This window comes from Melanotaenia boesemani, chromosome 10 (assembly GCF_017639745.1).
Source record: "Melanotaenia boesemani isolate fMelBoe1 chromosome 10, fMelBoe1.pri, whole genome shotgun sequence".
NCBI classification, from domain to species: domain Eukaryota; kingdom Metazoa; phylum Chordata; class Actinopteri; order Atheriniformes; family Melanotaeniidae; genus Melanotaenia; species Melanotaenia boesemani.
Window position 1 is genome coordinate 21,307,036 of NC_055691.1, and position 25,646 is coordinate 21,332,681.

The following is a 25,646-nucleotide window of genomic DNA, read 5'->3' on the forward strand; positions in this document are numbered from 1 at the left end:
ACACCATCTGGCTGTGGCTCTTATTAGACATCATTTGCAATGAGTGGGGCAGCAGGATTCAGTGCAGTGGATGTGATTACTCTTCACAGGACACATAGTTACAGATGAAAGACTCTTGCAGAGATTAGCAGTGATCTCTTGGTTACAGATACTTCATTTTATGCCACATTTCATTTGCCTTGGAAATCAGAACTTAGACCCAAAGTTACCATGTTCTAGTTGGTGCTAAAATTAGCTTATTGTTATGCTAGCCATGCTAGCGATTAGCAAAACAGGCGGATGACAACACATTATGCTCTATTTTCCAAATACATACAAAGCAATAGGAGGTTGGACATTACTGTGTCCAGCTGAAACACAAAATAATAGAGATGCTATTAAACAACAGTTCTGCGTAAAGACAAATTTCCTTTTCTGTGTGTTTTATATATATTCATTACATTATTGCTTTATAAAGCAACAAACACTGAACAGAAACATGCTTGGTGCAAACTGATCTTCTCCACTAGACTGAATGCCACAGTATTTTTTTTTTCACACATTTGAGCTTTATATGTTTGTTTTTGTTTTTTTTTTATAGTTGAATTAAGCTCTTCGTCACACTCTAGTAGCCTTCAATGTTGACATATTTGGTATGGCATCCTTACAAATGTGTCACACACACCCTAAATTGTCCCCATTTTCACAAACTCTTATCATTGTTCCATCGCAAATCACTGATTTCAAACCTTGAGTGGAATCTCTTCCTCAAATTGCATTTAGCTGCAGGGTTTGAAAAGGATCTTTCTCATCTTACCTTGGATTTAAACTGCTTGGCCCTGAAATGATAAATCTATAAACCTTTCCACGTGGAAATCACCATTCAAACCAAAAGACTACAGACCAGTCGCCCTGACATCTCACGTCATGAAAGTCCTGGAGAGACTCTTACTGGCTCACCTCAGCAAGCAGGTGAACACCTTTCAGGACCCATTACAGTTTGCATACCGTAATGGGCTTGGGGTTGAAGATGCCATCATATACCTGCTTCAGAGAGCCCACTCTCATCTAGACCAGTCAGGCAGCACTTTGAGGGTCATGTTCTTTGATTTCTCAAGTGCTTTTAATACGATTCAGCCTGCTCTGCTGTGTGAGAAGCTGCAGAAATTCCAGGTGGATCCCTCCACAACCACCTGGATTTACGACTACCTCACAAACAGACCACAGTTTGTGAGACTGAAAGGTTGTGTGTCTGAGATGGTGGTCAGCTGCACTGGAACACCACAAGGGACTGTACTTTCACCATTTCTATTCACGCTGTACACCTCAGACTTCCAGTACAACTCTGAGTTCTGTCATCTGCAGAAATACTCTGATGACTCAGCAGTTGTTGGGTGTATCAGTGATGGACAAGAAGCAGAGTACAGAGAACTGGTCGGTCAGTTTGTGAAATGGTGCGGTGACAATCATCTCATCTTGAATACCAAGAAAACAAAGGAGATGATTGTTGACTTCAGGAGGAACAAGAACACACATAGAAGTGTTTCCATCATGGGAGAGGAGGTGGAGGTGGTGGAGGAATACAAGTACCTTGGAGTTCAGCTGGACAACAGACTTGAGTGGAAAAGCAACACTGAGTACATTTACAAGAAAGGTCAGAGCAGACTCTACTTCTTAAGGAAGCTGAGATCTTTTAACGTCTGCACCAAAATGTTGCAAATGTTCTACAGGTCTGTTGTTGAAAGTGCAATCAGCTTTGCAGCAATCTGCTGGGGCAGCGGCATCAGAACCAGAGACTTGAAAAGAATTAACAAACTGATCAAGAAAGCCGGTTCTATGCTTGGAGTAACTCTGGAGCCGCTGGAGTTGATCATCAAAAAAAGAATTCTGTACAAGCTGACGAAGATAATGGAAGATCCTTCACACCCTCTACACAACGCCGTGACGAAACAACAGAGTGTGTTCAGTGGGAGGCTTGTTCAAGTCCGATGCAAGACAGAGAGATACAGAAGATCCTTCCTTCCAGCAGCTATCAGGCTGAAGAACAAAGCCCTGAATTAATTAATGTGATTGTTTTTTAAAAAAAAAAAAAAAAAAAAAAAAAAAAAAATTACTACTACTACAATATTGAATTTCCCTTTGGGATTAATAAAGTATTTTTCATTTCATTTCATTTCATTCATTTCATTTCATTTCATTCATTTTCATTCTGGAGTCATGGTAGCAGCTCTGTGTGACTGCACTTTGAGTTAAATGCCACAGTCAACACACTGCTAGCATTGAGCTATTCTTATGTGTGTTCCCTTCACGATATTAATTTAACACATTAGCTTACTGATTATCACTTAACACAAAGTACAGCTCAGGCTCATTTTTGTGTCCAATTTTAAACAAAGTGCCTCTCATTCAAACCAAAAACCTCACATTAGCTGTACAGAAAAAATGTGTGTGTATATAAAAATTCTTGTTTGTAACACGCTTAAAATATATCAAAAAAATTATAGTTTGACCTGAACTTTGGGACATAGATTAACTTTGACATAAAATCTTTGAATTCCAAAAAGACTTGAGGAAATGAGATTCCCCACTGAAGAGCCATTACCCTGGTATGATGTGGTTTTCCCCCACCAACACACAGACTAGCAGGTCATTGGTCCATTAATTTCAATGGCAGACATGAAAATGAGCACATGTTCTGATAGATTTATTTTCAGCCTACAATCTCTGTTCAACCTGTTTTCTGCAAGCCACACACAATCCTAATAATCTGACATGAAATAGTTTTTTTTAGACCATTGAATTAAGAGAAAAATTCATTTTGATTGAAGCCTGTATGTCTCTGTGATACATATTTGCAAAATATGGCAACACACTTTCTAGGCAAGGTGAAAACTACATATATAAGTTTAATGTAACCAGATACATCTAAATTAAATTTTGAATTCATTATCCTACTAAACAGATAAAAATCATACAATGTGTTAAAATGAGAGGTCTAATATTTTTTTTTAATTAATAGTGGGTTAATATGGGTTCCATCTATCCATCCATCTATCCATCTATCTATCTATCTATCTATCTATCTATCTATCTATCTATCTATCTATCTATCTATCTATCTGAAGCCAACCAACCATAGCAGACTGGGTCTTTTTGAAGTGGGGTTGTCTCCTCTCCATATTTTGTCTTGCCATCATTTGGTGAAGTCCTGACCCCACACTGAGGACCAGTTTTGTCTACAGAGTTCAGTTTTCTTCATTTTTGATCCAATCTATACTAATTTATACAAAGACATGCTCGTAAACAAACCCCGCCAGGGGGAACAAAATATGCAACAAATTGAAATTGTTTCCCACCGGCATAAATCAAACAGGCCTGAGCAGGTTGTAATCTGAGCTGGGTGTCTTGTATGCAGGCTACATATTCAAGTGTCCTTGTGAAAAAAGTGTCATCATTTCTTGTGTCGCCCACATTAATTGGGTCAGTAGCTGCAAGAAGCTTGACCTGTGCTGTTGCTTGGCAACTACCATCCATGCATGTAAGAAAACGTAAACCAAAACTTTTCTCTTTTCTTTGTTGGAATTACTTAACAAGATCAATAACACTGTCCAGAAGGATTCACATGTAATTAAATGAAAAGCAGTCAAAAGGTACAGTATGTAACAAATGTGTTCATTTATTGGCAACAAAAACTTAGGACAGATGAACAGCACACTGCACAAACATTGAACGACTTCCTCTGCTTTTAAAAACCCAAAGGAACTGAGGAATGTGTTTTGCAACACAACACAGTAAAAACAAAGATGAACACAAACGCTGAAGTATAAACATCTTAGATCCCCCTTGTGTCCAAAAGGGTTCTGCCCTTTGGTGAAACACAAAATATCCTTTCTGTCTGCTGAGCTTTAATGTATACAAGAAAAATGATCAAAGCAAGAGCTGCAAAACAATTATGCTAAATAATTTGACCTCTTTGCAGAGTTGCCTCTGTCAAAAACAAGTGTCATAACAAACACACACCCACACACACACACACACACACACACACAGAGAGAACTCAAGTATAAATGTTCTACCAGTACAGTGCTGAATATACTTATGCTTTCATTAGAATAAATAAATGAATAATGTTAAATTGTTTCACGAAAATCTAAAACCAACAAGATCTAAACTTAGCATCTAAATGGTTATCCTTAAAATACAGTGACTTAACAATTTAGTTGTTTCAATAATTCAGAATTTAAAGGGAGAATAGGCTATTTTAATTATTTGTTGAATTATAACATTATTAATATTGATAATAATTATGAGAAACTGCCTCTAAAATGCCATAAGGCAAAAAAAAAAAAAAAAACCTGATCACAATAAACATACTATATATATATATATAAATAAAGGTAAGTGTGTGTTTGTGTGTGAGATTCATACTGCATAGTGTGGCATCTTTGGTCACAAATATTTGCAAGGTACTCTTATATTTGAGCTGAGATGTTGACAAAGGTATATGAAAAACATAGCAATATGGTAATGGTTTAGGCAATACCTGCACTTTAAATAAATAAATATTTAAGGAGACACATCTTTTAAATTTAAAATCCACAACTGAATAAGTTGAGGAGCAAAATGCAACTTCTAAAGCATGTGTAAAGATAAATGTTGCAGCGTTCAAATGTGTTTGGATATATACATTTATATATATATATATATATATATATATATATATATATATATATATATTTTTTTTTTTTTTTTTTTTTTTTTTTTTTTTTGCATGAGAGTAATTAATCAACTCAACATTTTTCATGCATTTACCTGCAAAACTGCCTCTGAAACCTTCAAGGATTATTTAGACATAAAGCCCTGAGTTTGAAGAAGCCACCCCTACACTTCAATCGCATGTTTATGCCAAGGGCAAAACTAGTTCTCTGACTCTCTTGGTATTCAGCAAAAGTAGCAGCAGCCACATCAGCAATCACGAGGCGGCTTGTTGGTTTGCTATTTTATCTCTGCTGATTGCATTTATTATCTTCGAAACTGATATCAAGTGAGGGGATATGAAAAGGTCATCAGTGTACATTGATGCTGATGATCATGCCATTTCAACAAGAGATATACATTTAAAATAGATTAAAAGCGACATTAAAGAAGAATAAATTACAATAAAACAATCTGCAGATTAAAGGAGGTAAAACTTGTATTTTTGATATGAAAACATATAACAGACGTTTAAATAACAGACTTTAGTTAGTACATCTTCCATGTTCTTGCCTTTCGCTGTATAGGCTGTTAGAATATAGGTTTGTATATAAACATATGAAATATCAAGGCACAACAGTAGCTGTAACACTGCTCTGACACAAAGAAATCAGTCTGACTGCAAGTCACAGCTGTAGAAACACTTCTCTGATGTAGGCACCCATTAGATAACTGGACCAAAGTCAATTATGAAAATGCAAAATCTGAGTGAGCACCATGTCAATTAAGAGTTTGCCTTCTGTTTAAAAAGGGCTGCTTGTAATCACTTTCTGCATCACCCCTGGTACCAACGTACAGGCTTATACAAAGGTTCTACAAAAATATATTAAGACTGCAACAGCTTGCAGGATTCCTCACCTCTTACCTCTTGATTGATTTGGTTTACTCTTTTCTGAAATCATATAACAATCCAAGATGTTTACGAGCTACATCTTTGCTTAATGTTAATTTTACTTGTAACCTTTCTGGTGTTATACAGTTCAAAGTTTCATGGTGAAAGTCTGTTGACATCAAAAGAGACTGCTGGTTCATCCTGCATTGCAATGTCAATCACAATGCTAGGATGCGTCTCTTGGGTTTCCATCGAAATGGTGGAGTTTGTAGAGGGTGTTGCTCCAAAGTGAGGCCCATCCACCGACAGGAGCATCGGCATTCCCGACCGCTTCAAGCTTTCACTCATTGTCATGTGCATCTCCTCTGGTGTCACACCCATCTCCTTACTATACTCTGACGGTGACTTTCTTTTAATTCTCTCATATGTCTTATCTTGATTTTCCGTGAAGGTCTCGCTGTCCTGAAATCGTCCGAACAACCAGATGAAGAAACCGAAGAGAACAAATGCTGCCAGGCTCGGAATGAATGCCAGGCATTTGACGTCGAGGCTGGCCCCTACGTAGCGGCTATGGAGGAACATGTCTCGTTTCACATAGGTCAGGTTGGTTCTGGGATCGATGTTGGTGGAGCGCCAATCGTAAGTGAGCGTGCTGTGGTTAAAGTCACTAAGTGTTTCAGGCTCCTCCACTGTGTAGATCTTCTCGCCAGGCCCAACATACTGACCGTATTCATAGGGCTTGTAGAAGATCTGGTTCTTCCACATGTTGAGGTCCAGAATCAGCACAAGGAAGATGATACCATAGTTAAACCACTTCCCTGCAAAGAGATACATGACATATGATTAAGGTCTTAAAACTTTACAGATAACTTTACTCGCCAATTGATGTGTAATGCAAGTCTCCTACACAGAAGATCCATAGGGCATAGTCGAATAAGAAAGATATGCTGTCACTTCCATTTATCAGGAATCCCACTCACTTTACATTAACACTTACAAGTGCTACTTCCTGTACCATTTCTCTTAACAAGATCACTATATTATCATGGGACAGCCATCTCTCTAGGTTGAGTGATAGTAGGTAGATGTCTCCCTAGGTATACATGACACTGCTCCCTTCCTCTCTACCAGATATGATGTTAATAAGCTTTTAGTTAAACCAATCACGTCGCTGTGTAGCCATTTCCATCATGCTTAATGGATATGCAATGCATTAGGGTTAACAACCTCTCACAAAATCACTGAGCGTTTGAACAGCTTAACATTTAGCTCAGGAACATTGGGTTTTTCCTTCTCTTGATGACTCTTAGAGGCCGTGTGCACGTGGCAGAACAAAATGGAGATAGTGGCACCTGCGTGACATGCCGGCTACACATGCATTATAAATGGTTGCTGTGGTTTAACTGAGAAGTTCTTCAGAAAAAAAAAAGCGGGGAACAGAAAACTAGAGCAACCACAGCACGTTTTGTATTCACAATTCATTCCAAAAATAGGACAAACGTACGTCTCCCCGGTGCACATTTTGAGTCCTTCCTGCTACTTAATCAATTTATGACTGCAGGTTTGTGGAGCTGTTTGGAAAAGATGAAGGTACTCCTTATAAAACAATGAGATGGCTCTGTTCTTTAACAGCAGCAGCTGTGCCTGCATTTACCTGTGATATGAATGTGGTACTCCTCTTTGAAGATACGCTTGCACACAGGAAGCTTGACCTTCACATGTGTCGTTGACATTCCGGGCAGATTCATATCCAGGTCACCCATGAAATGTGGGAACTCCCAATCCTAAAATAAATAAATTAAAAACAGACTAACACAAGTTTATACCGATCCCGTTTCCACCTGCGATGCTGTTGCCTGTGAAATCTGAACACATTTAAGTGAGACATTGACAAAGACAAATGCCAACCATGTATCAGCTTTATTGGATGTTGCACACTGAAGTCTCTCATATTAGCTGATATTAAGTCTCTGTGGAATCTCTTCACACACTGACTGGAGGTCAAACATGGTGTCAGCCGCTGTAGACTGTAGATCACACTGTGTGTTTACAGGCTTGTGAAGTGTACCCGTGTGCCCTGGGACTTCAACATGTCAAAATACATCAACAAGCAGACCAAACTGACATTTAGAAGCTGCCTATGCCCTGTGGTGTCACTTAGCTTTTAAAGAAAAAGCTGTTACAATGCATGCCTAGAAAAGAAAACAGAATTCATCAATGAGAAGAAGAAAAGTAAGAATTCTTGGAAAGCTTAAACAGTCACAAGTAATCACAAGTAACTGTAGTCTTTGCTTTATTTAGAAGTATATATAAATGGGAGCAGCTATTTTTTCTAAATGGCATATTTGCTCCACAAGATTAATCAATATGAACAACACCTGACTCTCTCAGACTGACATCTCATTAGTCATAAATGTCACGACACCATTTGATAATCAGAAAATTTGGGTTAAAGCCCAGTTATAGCACAACTGCTGAATAGGAAGCTACAGATGGTGAGACAACTTCAGCAACATTGTCAACAGAGACCAGAGCATGATTCCAAAAAAAAAAGATAAGCGCCTGTGGGTGATAACGGAAAAAAGTATTACGAAGGGAGTGATTGAATTCATCATTCTGGATGACCAGCCTGCAATTTTAAGAATATGTGTCAATGTCAGGTTTAGGAGACTAACCTCCGAACGCTACACATCACTGTGCTACCAGAGCTGTACATAAAGGTTTGCCACCATATTTAAGAGGTTTTCTCTAATATGACATTTGGAGTTCTGAAATTTGCACAATGCTTTAATTTTTCATGACCTAAAGTGTAGCTGCATGCTTTGCATTTTTTGTAGATCGCACACTGCAAAGCAGGTAAAGCAGGCAATCAAAGTAATGCGTAACATATGGGGAACAGATGCAGAAAGCCATGCCATGGCATTCTGCATGATAATACTGGAATTATGAAAAGTGTTTCCATGATGACATATAACATGATGCCATTTTTCTGCACTGTACTGCAGCGCTTTTAATGTGCCAAGCATATACTTGGTATTGATTTCAATAACTTTAATGTACAAACAGTGTATAATTTGCAGCTGGGTGCTGTGGGAAAATGCAAGCAATGAGTTGAAACTCAGCAAATACTGTAAACGACTCAGGATTGTTATCTTGGGCAAAAATCTTGATAAGGAAATCCATAGTTCATTCTGTTAACTGTAATTTCATACTCAGCATTAAGAAAGCATGCAATTAAAATGAAAAAAGTTATTACACTAATGTACATCCCAGTGAAAAGCCTGCTTGGAGGCAAATACAGACAAGTCATTAACTGAGGCATAAATAAGATTGAGATCACCTCCACCCATCTTTTCTCATGGAGATGTAAAATCACCGAGGACAGTGCTCCAAGGTGGAGGTGAAATGAAGCTGTTGAGAGGGCTGTGAAGGGTGCCGGTGCAAAGGCCCTTTAATGGCACAAGCTAGCTCATATCATAAATTGTGGTACAACTGTGGTAAATGTGCTTGCTCTATACTGTGCAGAAAATGAGAAGTGTATGTTGTAAACAAATCACAGTGAGTGGGGGATGATATACAGACATGTTACAGGGGTCCAGACCATCTTGGTGGGGAAGGAGGGGTGTCAAACGAGCTGCCATGTCTGTGGCTGGACACTTAAAACCAGAAAGGGCTGGCCTCAGCAAGACCCCAGCATCTTTCTGGAGAAAAGTTTGTACAATGCTAGCTGGGGTATTTCTATACATATACATAATTACTATAATTTGTTAAATTATTGTGGAAAAGACCGCTGTGTGAAATAATTAGCAGCAAGAGCAGCCAAAGGCCCTTCTTGTAATAATGAATTGTTTCAATACAGCCTAGAAATCACTTTTCGTGCTACAGTTGCTCTAATATGCTACCATGGGAATTATAATGATGACCTCGCCAGGTTTCTGTGGAGTGGTGTATTTGTAACACTTGAAGATGTTATCCTATGAAACTGCTTTGTAATTAGCATAATAAACAGCATAGAAACACATTTAGCAGATACCAAATATTGCTCTTGCAGTGTGCTCTAATAACTGCTAATGAGGCCAAATGAAATCAAATAACTTGCCTGTGTTCTGACTCACGACTAGTGGCATAAAAAAACCCTTCTTACACACTTTGTTAGTACAAAGTTGTGTGTGTTTTGTTTATCTATTTGACCAGACTAATAAATGTACATATTCATGAGTCAGTGACACAGTGTTTATAGATGTTCTTGTAGGAGGGAGGGCACTGCGTGGCAAGAAATAAGGGACTGCAAAGAAAAAGAAATATCTTGTGAGTTATCATTAAAGAAAAAAAACTATGCTCATAGGAGAGGAAAGGGTGGGTTCATAGCAATGATGTAGGGAAAGAGGGAATAAAGGACTGGAAGAAAGGAGAAAAAGAAATATAGGTGTGTGCATTTGTGTATGTGCCAACTCAAAGTGATCAAACATCCTTCTCGCTTCTATGTGCCGCAGTGCCCCATTGATGAATAGGGAGACGGGAAAACTGGCAAGACGGGTAGTGGACTGAGCCAAGAAATGTCCCAGCTCCATCTTTTTTTAATTGGCCACGGGGGAACGGTCTACCTGCATGACAATGAGAAGGTCGAAGACCAAGATGAAGGAGGCTAGGAAGGCTCTGGAGACCTCGTCGCTGGGCAGGAAGCCCCTGTTCAGGTTGTCCCAGCTGATCCAGTCGGTACTGATGACCAGAACCACCACTGAGGTCAAAGAGATGAGCACTGTCCTGCAGCAGAGCGAGGAAGAGAGGAAGAAAGTGAGGAGGAATAAAAGGAAAGGGAAAGGAGGCTCATTAAGAGAAAACAGGGAAGAAAAGAATAAAAGTGTGAATGGTTGTTTGTCCCCTATGTGTTGGTCCTGTGATGGACTGGTGACCTGTCCAGGGTGTACCCTGCCTCTCACCTGTTAATGCTGGGATAGGCTCCAGCTTACCCGCAACCCTTAATGGACTAAGCGGTACAGAGAATGAATGAATGAATGAAATATTGATACTGTGTCAATAATATACAGATGATAATACTTTATATTATAGTGGGGCTGATAAAATCAAACATTACTGAATGCAGATTGGTTATTGTATAGTTGCTAAAGGTTCATGTTTTCTTTGCTGAATGTAACTGGCAAAAAAGGAGACAAGATAAAAACAAAGCTGAATCAGTGTGAAAGCTAAATTTCAGAGTTAAAAAAGCATCTAGTACAGATCAATTTTTCTCTTGAGACAACTGGGAGATGAGGCTCATTTTCAAACCAAGAAATGATAACTAATAACTGTAGATACAGCTTCCAGGACGATGAATGGGCATTAAAAAAAGAAAAAACATGCAGATAATGTAAATCAGAACTCTACTGCAAACTTATTTCTGTGTATTTACATATTCAACATCAAACTGCTTAGTTATTATTGTGTCTTTTCTGCATATCATTTGGTCCAAGTCACATGGCTCTAACCTTTACTGTTTCCTAGAAAACATTTTCAAACATGTGTGGAACGATACAATGACTTAGTATTATTCTTCACTGTATTTTGTTTCATTGTCACACAGCTATTATTTTGATGCTGTGTGCATCAAACCATACACTGGTTGGCTGCTCTGCAGATAATGACTGCCAACTTATATTCCATTTCAACAGTTTGAAAGACAGGTTTTTAGGGTTCTTATTATTCCACAGTGGTATTCTTTGCTGTGACCTGGCCAGCTTTTTTAGCATCGTCCTTTTCAACTTTCTATGGTCCCTCAGCACATATTGACAAGATATTTCTAGCGGCACATTTATCAATCACATTTCAAGCTCTGAATTTCAAATGATGGCTCATCAAATCTGGCATTGATTATGACGGTGTGAGCCAGGGTATCCATCAATAAAATGAAAGACTGCAGAAAAGTCACAGAACAATTTGTCTGCTTGCATTCTAATTGCAGGAGAATCAATTCCAGGGAAGGAAATGTTGAAAATTGCAGGGAAACTCTCTTCGAATCTTGTAATATTGGTGCTTTTAGCTTGGGTATATATCACATAGATGTCAGACTGATTCAGTTTCTTTACTTGTCCTCACTGTGACCTCAGAATGAACCACAGGAAATGTTTGCATGTTGTATTTGACTGACAATTACGCCACAGTATCTGACAGATTGGTGCTTGAAAACCCCTGAGACTGTGCAATAGTGGTGTAATACTTTCAAATAGGAAACGGATATACTTTTCTACCAAATTATGGGCATTTCAGATATGGTTTGCAGCATTTTTTAGCAGTTATTTCAGGGTCGCAGCTTGTGGTACAAATAAGCAAAAGGCAAGTCTGTGGCGCACCCTGAAACCTTGCTGTGTCCATCGATTTTTACCCTGTTCCTCTAATTAAAGGTGCTGACACTGAGTGAGGGAAGATTAACACAGCTATTGACTGCACATAACCCTGCACGGGATGACAACACCACATAACACACATTCATGTGTGTGCACATAAGTATACAAAACTCTCCAAAGCATCATAGCTATATATAATGCATTAGGCAAGCATGTAGGGAGATAAATTGCTCTGAAATCATGTATATGCGCAACCAAAGATGAACATGGTCTTGCAAACATTTTTTGCTGACTTACCAGAAGAGGACAATCCTGTTGTTTCCTTGTTTCCAGAACCTTCTGGCAGCTTTGCCCCAATCTGGATAGTGCTGATCCTGCAGCATCATGTCTGTCACCTGGTGAAACAGTAAAAAAATAAAAAAGTATAAAATAAATTACTTGCTTGTGAAGACCAAAGGGGAAAAATCCCTCCAGTGTCATTCTTTGCTCCTCTTTCAGTGAAAAAAATACAACTGATGCTGTGAACATTTACAGTGATGTTTTCAAGAGATGCTATTGTTGAATTGAAAACCCACTCAATGTAGATTGACTGCTAACCTAAAACTTCAACCACAAAAGTAGAAGTTGAAGCCTGAAAGATTCTCTCATACTCCTCAGAACCCAGCTTCCCTGCAAGGTACATTGTGTTTGTTCAGCAATTAAAAATAGCTTGTTAATTAGTGGTATTGCAGGAGTTGGCTGTATTTTTTCTTTAACTATTTTCCTGTACTTTGTACTAATCTAACTTAACCACATTGATGATGTGAAGTCAAGTCAATTTATTTATAAAGTGCATTTCAAAGCAACCATAGCTGACCAAAGTGCTGTACATAGATGTAGCTGTATAGTTACTTTAAATGACAGAACGTATCAGTCTCATTAACTTTTTCCCAGCAAGGAAACTTATCTTTAAAGATCCCTGTATGGCTCAGTGTCATGGAAAATGTAAACTCATGTTGAATTGAATGGCAGTAACACATCTAAAAAGATTTAGGGTTAAAAGATAAACAGCTGCAGGAACATATTGACTTTAATGAAGTCAATTAGAAAAAGGTCTGTGAAAGGCAGAGTCACTCAAGAGTAAGGATTAAATTCAATTCAGCTTTAGAAATCTGCGTCCTAACATTTTTGGAATTGGGGTTGCATTTTATTTTAAATACTGAATAATTTAAATTAAATAATACCTCATCTGTGATGTAATGTAAACATATTGGCTCGCACTTTGGTCCTCGTGAGCTACTGTCCTGCAGGTTTTAGATGTCTCCTACTATAACACACCTCTGCACAAGCCTGTTAATGACCCAGTGATTTGAGTCAGGTGTGTTGCATCCGGGTAGAATCTAAAACCTGCAGGATAGTAGCTCACAAGGACCGGAGACGGAGATCCCTGCTATAGATAAATAATTTTGTGTTAGTACCCCTCGTTGTCGAAGACTTGCAAAGTCCACTTCTGGCCTTTGTTTATTTCTTTAAAACTTTTTTTTATTAATTTATTTGCTTTTATTCACTCTTATCTATGTATTAATTTTTATATTATTTATTTATTTTCAATCTTTTTTATTTATTGTTATTAATTTATTTAATATTTAATTGTATTTAATTTAATTGATTTTTTTCCTGATTTGTTTCCAGTATTTATTTTGTTTTTTTATATAAATGTAAATAAATTCATGGGTGAAGGGCTTGAATAGATACAGAACAGTGTCAGGATACCTCTAATAGAAGAGTGCAAAATATTCTGTGTGGAGCTGCTGCAAGGCCAAGGTCAGTTTGTCAATAACATGCAGAAGATAGTGAAACTAGTATTGGAAAAGTGATCTGAATCAGGAAATGTGTGAAATAATTCTTGCATTGCAGCAGTAAAAAAAAAAATCAAAACAGATCCTGTCAACTCATCCAGTGATGCTATACTGAGGAGACACAGAGGTCATCTCCAAAGTATCTTGCTGAATTAATCAGATGTAATTCTTTTGGGAGTAATTCTTGGATTCAGCACTTTGCCTTGGCATAACATTTCCTGTAATACACACACACACACACACACCTCGCTCTCTCTCTCATTTACCTTCTAGCTTGCTGTTTCCCATTTCTCCCCTCCAAGCACACTTCTACGTTTCCCTTTCCCTTTCTATTCTGTGTCTTGCGTCTTCTCTCCCTCCTCCTCCTATACCTCTTCAACTCCCTCTCTTTCTCTACAGTATACTGTAGAATACTAATGTGACCAGTGAAGGAGCTTGTCAAGTTGTCTCAGCTGTGTGCATGCAGGTGTCAGAGCCCCACTCCTCCCACCACAGGAAGTCCACTCCCGCTGGAGTTCTCATCCTTTCATGTTGACAAATGAACAGAGGAACATACCTCCTCCAAAATACTCTGTCCGTCCCTGTGCTTCCAGTGTTTCTTTGACCCTTCTTAGATCACAGCCGCATGTTGCTCGAGGGATTTGGTCTCAGACTAAACTCAATTAGTGTGGAAGGCTGTACTGTAGATATATGCCTCATAATGGTTGAGAGGATGCACCTGGCTAAGAAATTAGTTTGGGAAGAGTGTTTTTACTTTGTTAAAAGTATTTCTATGAAGACAAACAAAGAAGTAGGTCTAAATAGCCTATTACACACAATAAAAAAAATCTGAGCACACTTAGAATTTTATCTATTTAGCATGCTACATTTAAGCCACCATATATTATTGTTAAATTTACAAATATCTTATACAAGAACAAATATCTTTATAAGTATCTATGAAAAGTGACAATTCTGAGCTGCACTAAATACAATATTTGAGGTAGCAAAAATGTTTCTTTACCATAATTCTCTCATTTACAAAATCAAGCTAGCTGCTAGCATGGCTAGCAGTTGTTAGCATGGCTTTTTTTTTCTTCTTCAGTGTTTCAGTGAGGTTCTACTTTTTAAATTTTTGCAGGTTTAAAATTCTTATGTCTGTCTTTCCTTTCATAAATGCTAACTTTTCTGGTGTCAAGGATACAGGAAAATAGGAATCTCACCATCCAAGCAGTGACAAAATCCCCCATCCATGTCCCTACTGCAGCAATCTTCATGAAACTCTCATTCCTGATGCCCATGTATTCTGTCACCATGTGAGGTCTGTGAGGATGAAAAAGAAATTGAATTGAATAAAAAATTTATTATACTTTATAAGGGCAGTAAAACTGAGCAGAATAGAAGTAAGAGTGCTGTCAAACAGAACTAAAAACACAAACAAACAAAAAAGTTATTGTGGTCAAGTATCATCATCAATTTATTTATAAAATGCTTAACAGCAGCCACAGATTTTTTTTTAAAAAAAGCATAAAAATGCATAAAAATATCAACAACATGAAGTAATACGATTCTGGCCACGATGGTCAATCAATAGAAAACTGATTTTGTAAAAACAATGAGCGCTGGCTCTACCTTCCACAGAGCCCCTGGGATTGTAAACAATTTACGCCAGAACAGTGGGATTTATGCTGTATCAGTCGTTTCATTTGGTCCTGCAGTGTTTGACAAATTATCCATTTGTTTGGCAAATTTGTTCCATGTCTTGCTGATTTTAAATCACAACTCCCAGCACAATGAGAACCCTCCTGTCAAAGTACTGGATCTGAGTGAGTTGAGTTAACATCTGCAGTTGCACAGATGTGAAACCCATACCAGACTGAGGCACAGCATTAGAGAAACAATCTCACATGCAATTGTATCTGATAAAAAAATTAAATGCTTTCTTTGGAGTTGTAGTTGCTCCTTCATCTCTGTACAGCATGAGAAGATTAGAAGCTTTTGTTCACACCCACAAAACCCACCCACCCAACACACTTGCACACTATATCACTCCATTTTCTCCAGGTAATAGCTCAGGGATGGAGGAAAAGTGGGTCAGTCGCCTTCTATATGGAACTTGCCAGGGAGAGGGGAGAACAGAGGGGAGTGACGAGGCCTGTTTGATCTCCTGGCAGCCAGTGTCTTAGAAGCTGAGTGGAGCAGGTGGGTGCCCGCCACCTTCCCCCTCCAACAAAATCTCATCCCCCCCGCCTTCCCCCAGGTCAACCTCATGAATATAATAGATGGTGATGGATAAAGCTCAGGCTGTGCTTTTAAGGGGTCGTATTTGAAGTCAATGGTTCCATTCGTCTTTGTTTTCCCTGGTCATTTTTTTGGCCCCGAGCAAAACAAAACAATAAAATGATTTCCACTGCACATGGAGCTGTAGAAAATCTTGCCTACAATTTTACTGCTGTAGAGTTAATATCCAGTGTGTATGTTTCCCCATGATGGGGATTTGTCATTTCATCGTTTAGCTTATTGCATAAAGGGCACCCTTCTGTGTACTGCTTCTAAATAAATTGTTGTCACACAAGTCAAAACAATCTATTGAGAAGCAGCAGAGGACAATTTATTCGAGCTATTAGCTTTTGTTGCAGCTTGAATAAGTGTTAATTTCTCATTGATGCTCATGTCTTTTCATGTAATGCTAGTCCAGCTCTTAATAAGGACTCACAGGCAAAACAGAGCAGTGCTGATTAATTGTAGCAAGTTAGTGACCCAAAAATATTCTCAGCTTCCTGGTAACAGCAAGAAAATCCTTCACTGGAAATATGAATCATATGTCATCTATGCAGCATGCATTTAACAGATCTGACAGGATTTTATTGACAAAAATGTGCAGCACGGCAGGTGACGTATTGCCTCACTTAAGCCTGCAAATAAAACGGCCTTGATTGGAATGGCGATTTATATCTGCATTAAGTCGGTTAGACATTCAGTGGCTTGGCACTGCTTCAGTTTCCAAGGAGATCCCGTTGGGAGTCATTTACCCGCAGCAAAATTCAAATCGATACCTCTGGAAATGCTGTCTGGCAATACATGCAAGGCTTTAAATCTAAAAAAACCTAGTCTGCTGCCAACCCATGCCCTTCTCACATATTTAATTGAGCAAATGTTACTCCTGCACTAAAAGGCTTTTTTTTTCTTTAAATTTTGTCAATTTTATCCCCTTGCACAGCACCTATGATGAGTTTGGGGACTTTTGCACTGCATGATCAGAGGCAGAGCCCTCTGACTTATTCATGCTGACTGAAAATTTAATGGCCTTTAGAGTTGGATGACCTAATGAGCGAATTTGGTGGAGTGGAACATCAGTACAGTAGCACCATGTATAATCAGCTCTAAAATGGCTCTCGTGGCTTAATCGCAAAGCCAGCTGCAATGTTGGTGCCAGCGCAACTGGCTCAGGCAGTTTCGACCCTCTGTGGAATGTTATCAGGTTTCCCACACTGGTTCAGACATAATATTCAAGGACTTTTTGATGCCTTCCTATCTTGTCTTGTTCAATCATAACAGCAAGAAATTACAATTTTGTGCTACAGAGGACATTAACTTATAAAGTTCAGTCGTTCCCTCTCTTTGACTTTAAATAATGGAAAAAAAGAGAGACCATTTTAGTTGTTGGATTACTGTGGCAGCCCGCAAAATAAGTCCTTGCTTTGGTGCAAAGCAGTCTTTGTGGTACTTTAAATTTGCTCAGTTACAAAGTGGGAGTAGAGAAAATAATATCTATATAATCTAATTTTCTTTTATGAAGTTTCTCTAGATGCAGTTCTTTGTTCAGCTCTCACTGCTCACGTTTAAGTCACAATTCTTCCATCTTCATTCACTTGGGCTAAAGGGGTTGCCATTCATTTTTTTTGCAAGATGAAACTGATATATAGATTTTTAGCAATTAACTTATAAAACCATGAAAGTTGTATTATGTGATGTACTGCTTTTAGTGGAATCCTTAAGATCAAGACATGGGTGCACTACAAAATGTGTATGTGTGTACAAGCATCTGTACGGTTTGATTCCCATTGTTCTGGCTACACAGTGTCCATCTTTAAGAGTTTTCTTTGTCAGAGCTGTTTTTATTGAAGCTAGGTCAGAATGGTCCCATATGTCTGTCTTTGGCATCTTTCTGCCACATCCACGTGAATGAATGATTGCTCAGTAGAAAAATACTTTGTCTTGTATGCAGGAGATGACTTATGGCACTCTGCGAATGGACCGACCTCCTTTAAAGAACTCAAATTTATACAATTTTTATCATTTGGTGCTTCAAATATCTTTATTTTGCTGAATTTTCACTACATGTTTCAAATCAGAGCTTCTAAAAAATATATAATAAGTAATATTTAACCAAGGAAATATGTAAGATCTCCCCAGTTAAAACATACTGAAATGAGCAATATGTGTCAGCAGGAAACAAGTTATTTAACTCTAAATGATGCACTAAAAAGCTTCTTTTTTGTTACACTATTTGGGAGAACACATACTTTGGTTGTGAAAAAGATGTTACACTGTTTCAGAAGGATCAAATTCTTAGTCTGTACCGAGCTAGGAAAATATTTGAGGACATGCTGCGTCACTTCACAGCTGAGTTTCGCTTCTCCCACCACATCACATGCCAGCACCTGGCTATCTACACACTGGCCGTTTTGAATGTGTGCTGTGGCTTAATCTTCAAATAAGCCCCAAAGGACATTATCAGAGGATGAGAGGAAAAGAAAGACAGAAAGGGACAGAGCAAAAGATAAGACAAGAGTCAAAACTTGACTGACTTTTAATAATAGCAGAGAGTTAGGAGTTGAGGTTGATAGGATGCAAGATGAATGCTGAATTAGTTGTTGTCAGGGCCTTCTCACTCAGAAAATCTGTCCATGTTCAGTAATGCCTCTTTAAGATTTGCCCCACACGATGGAATTAAATTCAACTGGTGGAGTGGCTGCCTGATGTAGGAAGGCTACAGCTACTTGAAGCTGGCCCAGGTTCAAATCCCAGCCTGGCACCATTTACTGCGTGTCATCTTCTTTCCTGTTGAGCAACTGCTTAGTGAATTCCATAAGAGCCTAAAAATTCTTGGAAGAGTAGTAGTAACGCATCATCTTCAAGAAGAAAATCTTGAATGATCATGAGCTGAGATCACTGAAACATGGTGAGATATTTGTGATTGAAAACAAAACGCAACCCTAACTCCAAAAAAGTTGGGAAGCTTTAAACAACATATCAGATGTTGAAACTGAGACATTTAGTATTTCATTCTAAATAATAGCTCATTTTGAATTTAATGGCAGCAACAGGTCTAAAGAAATTGGAACAGGGGTGACAAAAGGCTAGAAAATAATTGGCACAAATGAAAAGCAACTGGAGGAGCATCTGTCAATTAATAAATTAACTGGCAACAGGTCGATATCATGACCGGCTAAAAAAGGAGTATTTTAGAGAAGCAGAGCCTCTCAAATGTAAAGTTGGGCAAACACTCACCAATCTACAGCAAACTACATATAAATTTGTGGAATAATCGCTGAAAAATATTCCTCTTCGTAAAATTGAGTAAACTTTGAAGATCCAACCATCTACAGAGTATAATATCATCAAAAGATTCAGAGAATCAGGAACAATCTCTTCATGCAATGAGTCAAGGCAGAAGGTCAAGGATGGATGCTCATGGAGTCATCAGGCTGCACTATAATCAAAGCGGACAAGATTCTATTCTGGAAATTAGGAGCTGTTTTAGAAATCCCTTTCTGTGAATGCAGTTCACATTCCATGTGCTCCACTAACAGAGGTCTGTTCCACGGTATAATCTTAGGAGTTAACACAGGAGTCAGTCATCTAGCACTGAGAGATAAGATGATAACGGTAACAAGGCCAGAAGACAGTTATCTTAGACTATTTGTAATTTCAAATAATAGTTTCATGGAAATACAAACTCCAGCTTGCTCTCAAATTTCCATTTATAATAACCATTGATGGTCTTTGAAGCCCCACCCCTTTAAAACAATGCACAATGGTTTACACCTGGGGTGGTGGTCATTCCAACTCAAACTTCCAGGGACGCTGAAGGCTCGTCACACGTGATGGTTCGCAGGTTTGGAACAGAAGAATTGTGCTTGTTTGTTCGGTATCGTCCCGAGGCACTGCTGGATCGAAGGTGTCGACAGATGGTGAATAGTGAAATTGTCTGCTGTGGCCAAAAGATCAAAAGTCCAGCTTTGATGAACCAAAAAGGGAAACTTTGTAAACTGGTGCTGAAGCATGAAAGTTTGAGCTAACCAGTTATCAAAAAAACAGTATAAAAAGGGAAAAGCAAGAAAAAAAGTAGTCCAAGACAAAAAGGCAGGTGGAGGGTGGATCTCCTCTTTCTATGCTTCACGTATGAAGGCTCAAAACTAAGTTACTGTCCATTTCTGAAAAGACTTCTTACTCAAGAGACATCACACAGGAGGGATTTTTGAAGCATCTACAGAACTCTACAAGTTCTGATTCTAAGATTGGGAAGTGGTCACGCCCACAAAATGTTACTATCTCCAGCCAATGGCAGGTTCTGTGGCTTGGCTGGATCACATAAGCTACACAAGCTGGTTTAGTGTTACCTCTTTTCTGACTCCCTTAGTAAAAGTATCAGATAAACACTTGTGAATACATCTGTATGTAATAAGATGTTAAAGTCTTAAATGATGTCATGCACATTGTAACACTGAATTTAAACACATTAAAGTAAACACAAATGTTACAAAACTAAACAAGGAATTAAGGTGAATAAAGTTTCAGATCATCGATGAATCAAACTCATACCAATGATGATGATTGTCTGAATGGTCTGCGTATCTAAATACAAGTAGAAATAGCTTATCAACAGCACATATGTAGTGGACATTATTTAAAATAATATTGACAAGATCTTTATTCTTTCTTTGTCTTAGTAAAGAGGGTCTTTTCTCTGGCAGTGCTCTTCTGATGAAGTGCTGAAACCTTTAAACGTTTACTACCCACTGGAATGTTAAGTTAAACAAAGTCCTGCTGGAGAACCTTGCGGAGGTTAACCAGATGGTCAGTCTTTGTCCTAGCTAAGATACAGTAATAAACCTGTAGGAAGGGTTTCACCCCATTTCGGATTCCACTCTTTCTTGGGAGAATTTTCCTTGTCTGTAAGAAAAGTCCATCAAATGCTAAATAATTAACAAAGTAAAGCAAAGTTCTTGATGTGTTCCATCTTTACTTTAACGAAGGGACGGAATATGCGACATAGTTGTCTGGCGCATCCAACTTATTTGTCTTTGTTGATGGGATAAACACTACCAGGAACAGGTTTTGGTGACCAAATACTTTAAAAAGATATATATATATATATATATATATATATATATATATATATATATATATATATATATATATATAAAACCAGTTGACATCAAATGATCATGATGGGATTATATCAATATAACTCAAACATCATTAAAGTCATGGTATTATATTTAATCCAGAGGAAAATTTATTTCACCGGTTTACTCCACACACCACACAATATTGTCCAATTTCACAACGATGATTGACTGTTAGTCATGGAGCGATATTGTAAAAATAAGTTTTTAATAAGTCTAAAATCAATAAAAGTCGTTCCTACACACTTCTTATTTTCCCATTTCCCGTACTGTGCCTAGGCTCTTCTCCAATGTCACACTGAACCCTACAAAGACTTTCTTCCTCCATGTAGACACAGATTTCAAAAGAAAAATATAACAGTTTAATTTAATTTTCAAAGTCTTCAGTGAAGGTTTTTCAAGACCCATGCAAGCTCTGATGATTAAGGTTGTAAAATAGCATGCTGGGAGAGCTTATACCTCTCTCAGTCATTAAATAGCCTGATTTCTATTCAGTTTTCACTGTCAACTTCAACATAGACGTGTTCATGCAGCCTTTAATAAACTTGTTTTCTCCGTCAGAAACTGGCAGTGATTTAGTGACTGTAGCAACTCAGTGACCTCTTCTGCCCTGTAAAAAGCCGGACCCATTCAGAGCATTAAATTGCAACCTTGACTGGCTCCACATTGAAATGCATTGCCTGTCTCCTGGAGCACTACAGTACCTAAAGTTGTAATAAGAGTTTACAACAGAGAGCAGCAGCAGTTACAAAGAAACATAAAACTGCCCATACAGACTCGTCACAATTACTTTATTACTTTACATCCCCTCTTGAATTTTTTCTCTTTTGTTGTGTTTAAACCTGCATTTTTATGTTTGGGGTTTCATGTGGACCTATACTTATACACTTGGCTTATAATGCAAATATATAATAAATCATGTATGCGATTTCATGTGAAGTTAAATGGCTTAAACATGTAACAAGGTTCCTCTACTGATTCCAAAGTACATGTATAACAACTAATTATATATATTTTTTGTTTTTTAAGTATCCTGAGTATTTCTAGCTCTGGCAAAAGATGGAAAGGCATCATTGAAAAACACTTCATGCAGGTGTTTGATCATTTTGTGCCATGTTCACAGGTGCATGATGAGCTGAAGTATGTTGAAAACTACCAACATGAAACTGGAAGATAAATAAATGAGTTTAACCACAGCTGCACTCTGTTGGTGCAGAAATGAAAGATGTCTGTGAATATTATCTCTTATACTTTGATCACAGAAACAAACATCATATATACCATAAACACACCAAATGGTTATACACCAAAAACCTCCCTATTCTGATAAAAAAAAAAGCCAATAAATGCTTTATGAACAGGTTTTATTGAAAAAATGACCTTAGTACAGCAAAAGTCAATGTGACAAGGGATTACAATATGCTTTGTGTTATGCTTTAAAATGGAACTGAAATATTATTTAAAATATTACTTCCATATGTAAATGGTAAATGGACTGCATTTATAAAGTAATCTTGCTGATCATTGAGTGTCTTTACCATACAACCCATATGTACATAGTCCTAAAGAGCTTCATTTTAATACATAGAGGACTGAAGGATTGTGCTGGGGATTGAACCAACAACCCTCTGGTTGGTGGAAGACTGTTCTACCTCTTGATCCACAGCTGCCCCCAAACAAGGCAAAATAAATACTGAGATGTATACTTGTGTGGTGCTACATGCAAACAAATAGATACAATGTCCTGCTACAATGTTACCTGCCCCTACCCCTACCATTTATCAGTACAAACAAAAAGTGGGAACAATCATATCTTTAAAAAAAACAATGAAAGGTGGGCGCTTTTCTATTTTCAGTGACACATTCCTCTGGGAAACCTGACATTTACGGTATGTGAATGTTACCTTGACACAAACCACTAAATTAAACAGAAATAAATCAGAAAAGAAAAGCCTTCTCCATGGTAACAACACTGACTGTAGTTGTCCCCCCACAACAAGTAGCCCAAGACCTTGACCCTGACTTCTAGTTCTGCAAATTCTAATGTACACCTCAGACAGCTCCTCTTGACTCAGAAACCTTCTTTTCCAGTGTCATGGTGATGCAGCGAAGCAGCCAATCAGGATGACGATGAAAATGATGAAGGGAACACAGACATGTCTTTCAAGAAATACTTTTACATCAAGCTGTTTCACTAACTGCTGTTCATTGTTGCTGAATATGGTTATTTGCTGGTATACACCACATAGCTAGACTTAGCTGGTAACTGACTTTGGCTTTACATGTTAATGTCAATACTGGGGCAGACTGTGTCATTTTAAATGCAGAGTCCTAAAAGAACAATACAACTTAAGTTACACAATTCCATAAGCCAGTTGGCTGTGGAAAAATAAAACAGAAATGGAAGACCTCTCAGCTGTGTGTAAAAGGGCATGGTGATATCCTATGGCATCCATAACATACCCCACCTTCACATCTACCTCTACAATAGGTTTCTACATTTCTTTACACATGATGAAGTATGAAGACCTCAGATCTTCCCCTCTGCCCCCAAAAACAGCTGCATAACATAATCAGAGAGAAAATGACCTACCTTACTGCTTCATATAGCACACATTCTGTTTCAAAGATATTCAGAGAGAAGGGAAAATTACTCGAGAGGGAAGGCTTTACTCTAATCGCTCATCAAACACGTAGGCTACAGTAATGAGTCATTTTTCGCATATCAGTGTAATGTGTGTGTGCGTGTGTGTAGGAGTGTGAAAAACAGCAGGAGGTGAGTGTAGAAAGTAAGAGTAGGTGCAGGCTAAGATCGACCAAATAGGCCTAAGACATGCACCGAGGTTTGCAAAACTGAGGTTTTAACATCAAATCATAGTTGTTAAGTTATTTTCACCTTAAGTAGAGTCATCCAGAATATTAGCTGAGGAATAAATTTAACAATAGTTTAATTTTAGGGTTGAGATAAAAGATTATTTTCTTCTTTTCCTTTCCTTTTCAATATAGCCTTTCCACACATTTGTGTGCTACAAAAACATACAAGTCTACTGTGGCCCTGAAGAAATGTCCTGCAGTGTAAGAATATAGATGCAGACAGAGAAACATTTCAAGCATTTTATAATTCTACAAAGCAATTTACAAGAAAATTGCTGCAAAGAAAAAACAAAACTCAGCTTCATATTTGGGAACGAGTGGCTTTGTATTCACACATTTAAATGTAAAAAAAGAAAAGCTCATAGAAGTCATTGTTGGAAATAGGCTGCAGTATCTTAGGCAGCAGCAAGTCCCGCATGTGATTGCATGCAACAGGAGGCCTATGCATACCACAACATGCTATTCATTTAGCCTTTTGTTTGTGGTATTACCCCAGCTTAGTGCCAGACAAGCAAACAGACAGACAAGGAGGACGAGCACACATGCAGCTCAAAGGATCATGTAAACACAGACAAATACACTTATACAGTGGGGTCTAATCCCACTCAGTCTAAAACTGTATTCAAATGCCACATCCAATGCTTGCTACTCCTCATTAAACATCCACTGACTGAAAACCTTCCCCATGCATTGCTCAGCTTAAACATCTATCTGAATGACAAAGGGGAGGTACAGATGTAATTTAAAAGCTTTAGTGTCCCAATCCCCTACTGATTCCCTATTAGATCTCCACAAACTCCCTCGCTCGCTCCTTCCCGCCATCTACATATCTTTTACCGCCCCTTTCTCCAAATTAGCCTTGATTAATGTGTACGCCATGCAATGGGCTGTCTTAATTAAATAACACCATCTAATTAGGGGCAGATTTTGGCTGGTAATGGCTCCGTAAGATGGTGGAATGGGATTGCGCGGCGTGACAGAACATTCATGAAGCCCGTCAAACTCCCTGGGCGGTCACACTCCCCTGGTTTCACATAAACAGTCCCCTCCTAATCTGACAGTTACATTAAAATGCAAATAGCCCAGATGTGAGGGTTTTGGTAACAAGTGTGGATTACAGCTCCCAGGGAGCCATTACGATTGGAGCTTTTCTATTTTTTTTTTTTTTTTTTTTACTCTCTGTTATGACATAAGTCAGGTAACAGGTTGATCGCTGTTGACCTAGAAGTGACAATTCAAATATTGGCTGACACACTGCTGGACATGGACACAATTATCGAGGCTGGAAATCTCTTTGTGCTTAGTGATATGGCACTGATGAATCCATTTTACATGACTAAACACAAATAAATACTTGTCATCCAAAAAGATATACAATCTCTTATCAGTGATTGTTTGCTGTCCTGATGGTGCAGTTTATCTTCTCTTCTGGTGGATGTATCACTGGTTTTTAATTAAATCAAGCTCAAGACCGAATGAAAGGTCAAAGAAAATGAAAGCATATTAATGAGCGCATGGCGTGGGCAGCATGCAGCATCAGGTCAGGGAGACAGCAGGGGGACAGACCCCCCCCCCTCCCATTTATTCACACAAATACACACACACTTCTATGGTAACTTGAAAGAGGTGTGAG

At 38.3% G+C, this 25,646-nt stretch overlaps 1 protein-coding gene across 2 annotated transcripts in view; it reads right to left on the bottom strand.

Annotated features, from left to right (window-relative positions):
* Positions 1–4,749: 4,749 nt before the first annotated feature.
* The window catches only part of tmem117 (transmembrane protein 117), a 47,773-nt gene continuing 26,876 nt past the window's right edge, over positions 4,750–25,646 (bottom strand). The window contains exons 4-8 of one of the 2 annotated variants that reach the window (XM_041996579.1): positions 14,948–15,047; positions 12,205–12,302; positions 10,171–10,330; positions 7,221–7,350; positions 4,750–6,384 (exon numbers count right to left, since the gene is read on the bottom strand). In XM_041996579.1, coding sequence (XP_041852513.1) covers positions 5,723–6,384; positions 7,221–7,350; positions 10,171–10,330; positions 12,205–12,302; positions 14,948–15,047 — 1,150 coding nt within the window. In that variant the 3' untranslated portion in view covers positions 4,750–5,722. The remainder of the gene's footprint in view (positions 6,385–7,220; positions 7,351–10,170; positions 10,331–12,204; positions 12,303–14,947; positions 15,048–25,646) is intronic. The other variant, XM_041996580.1, reaches the window with a different exon arrangement.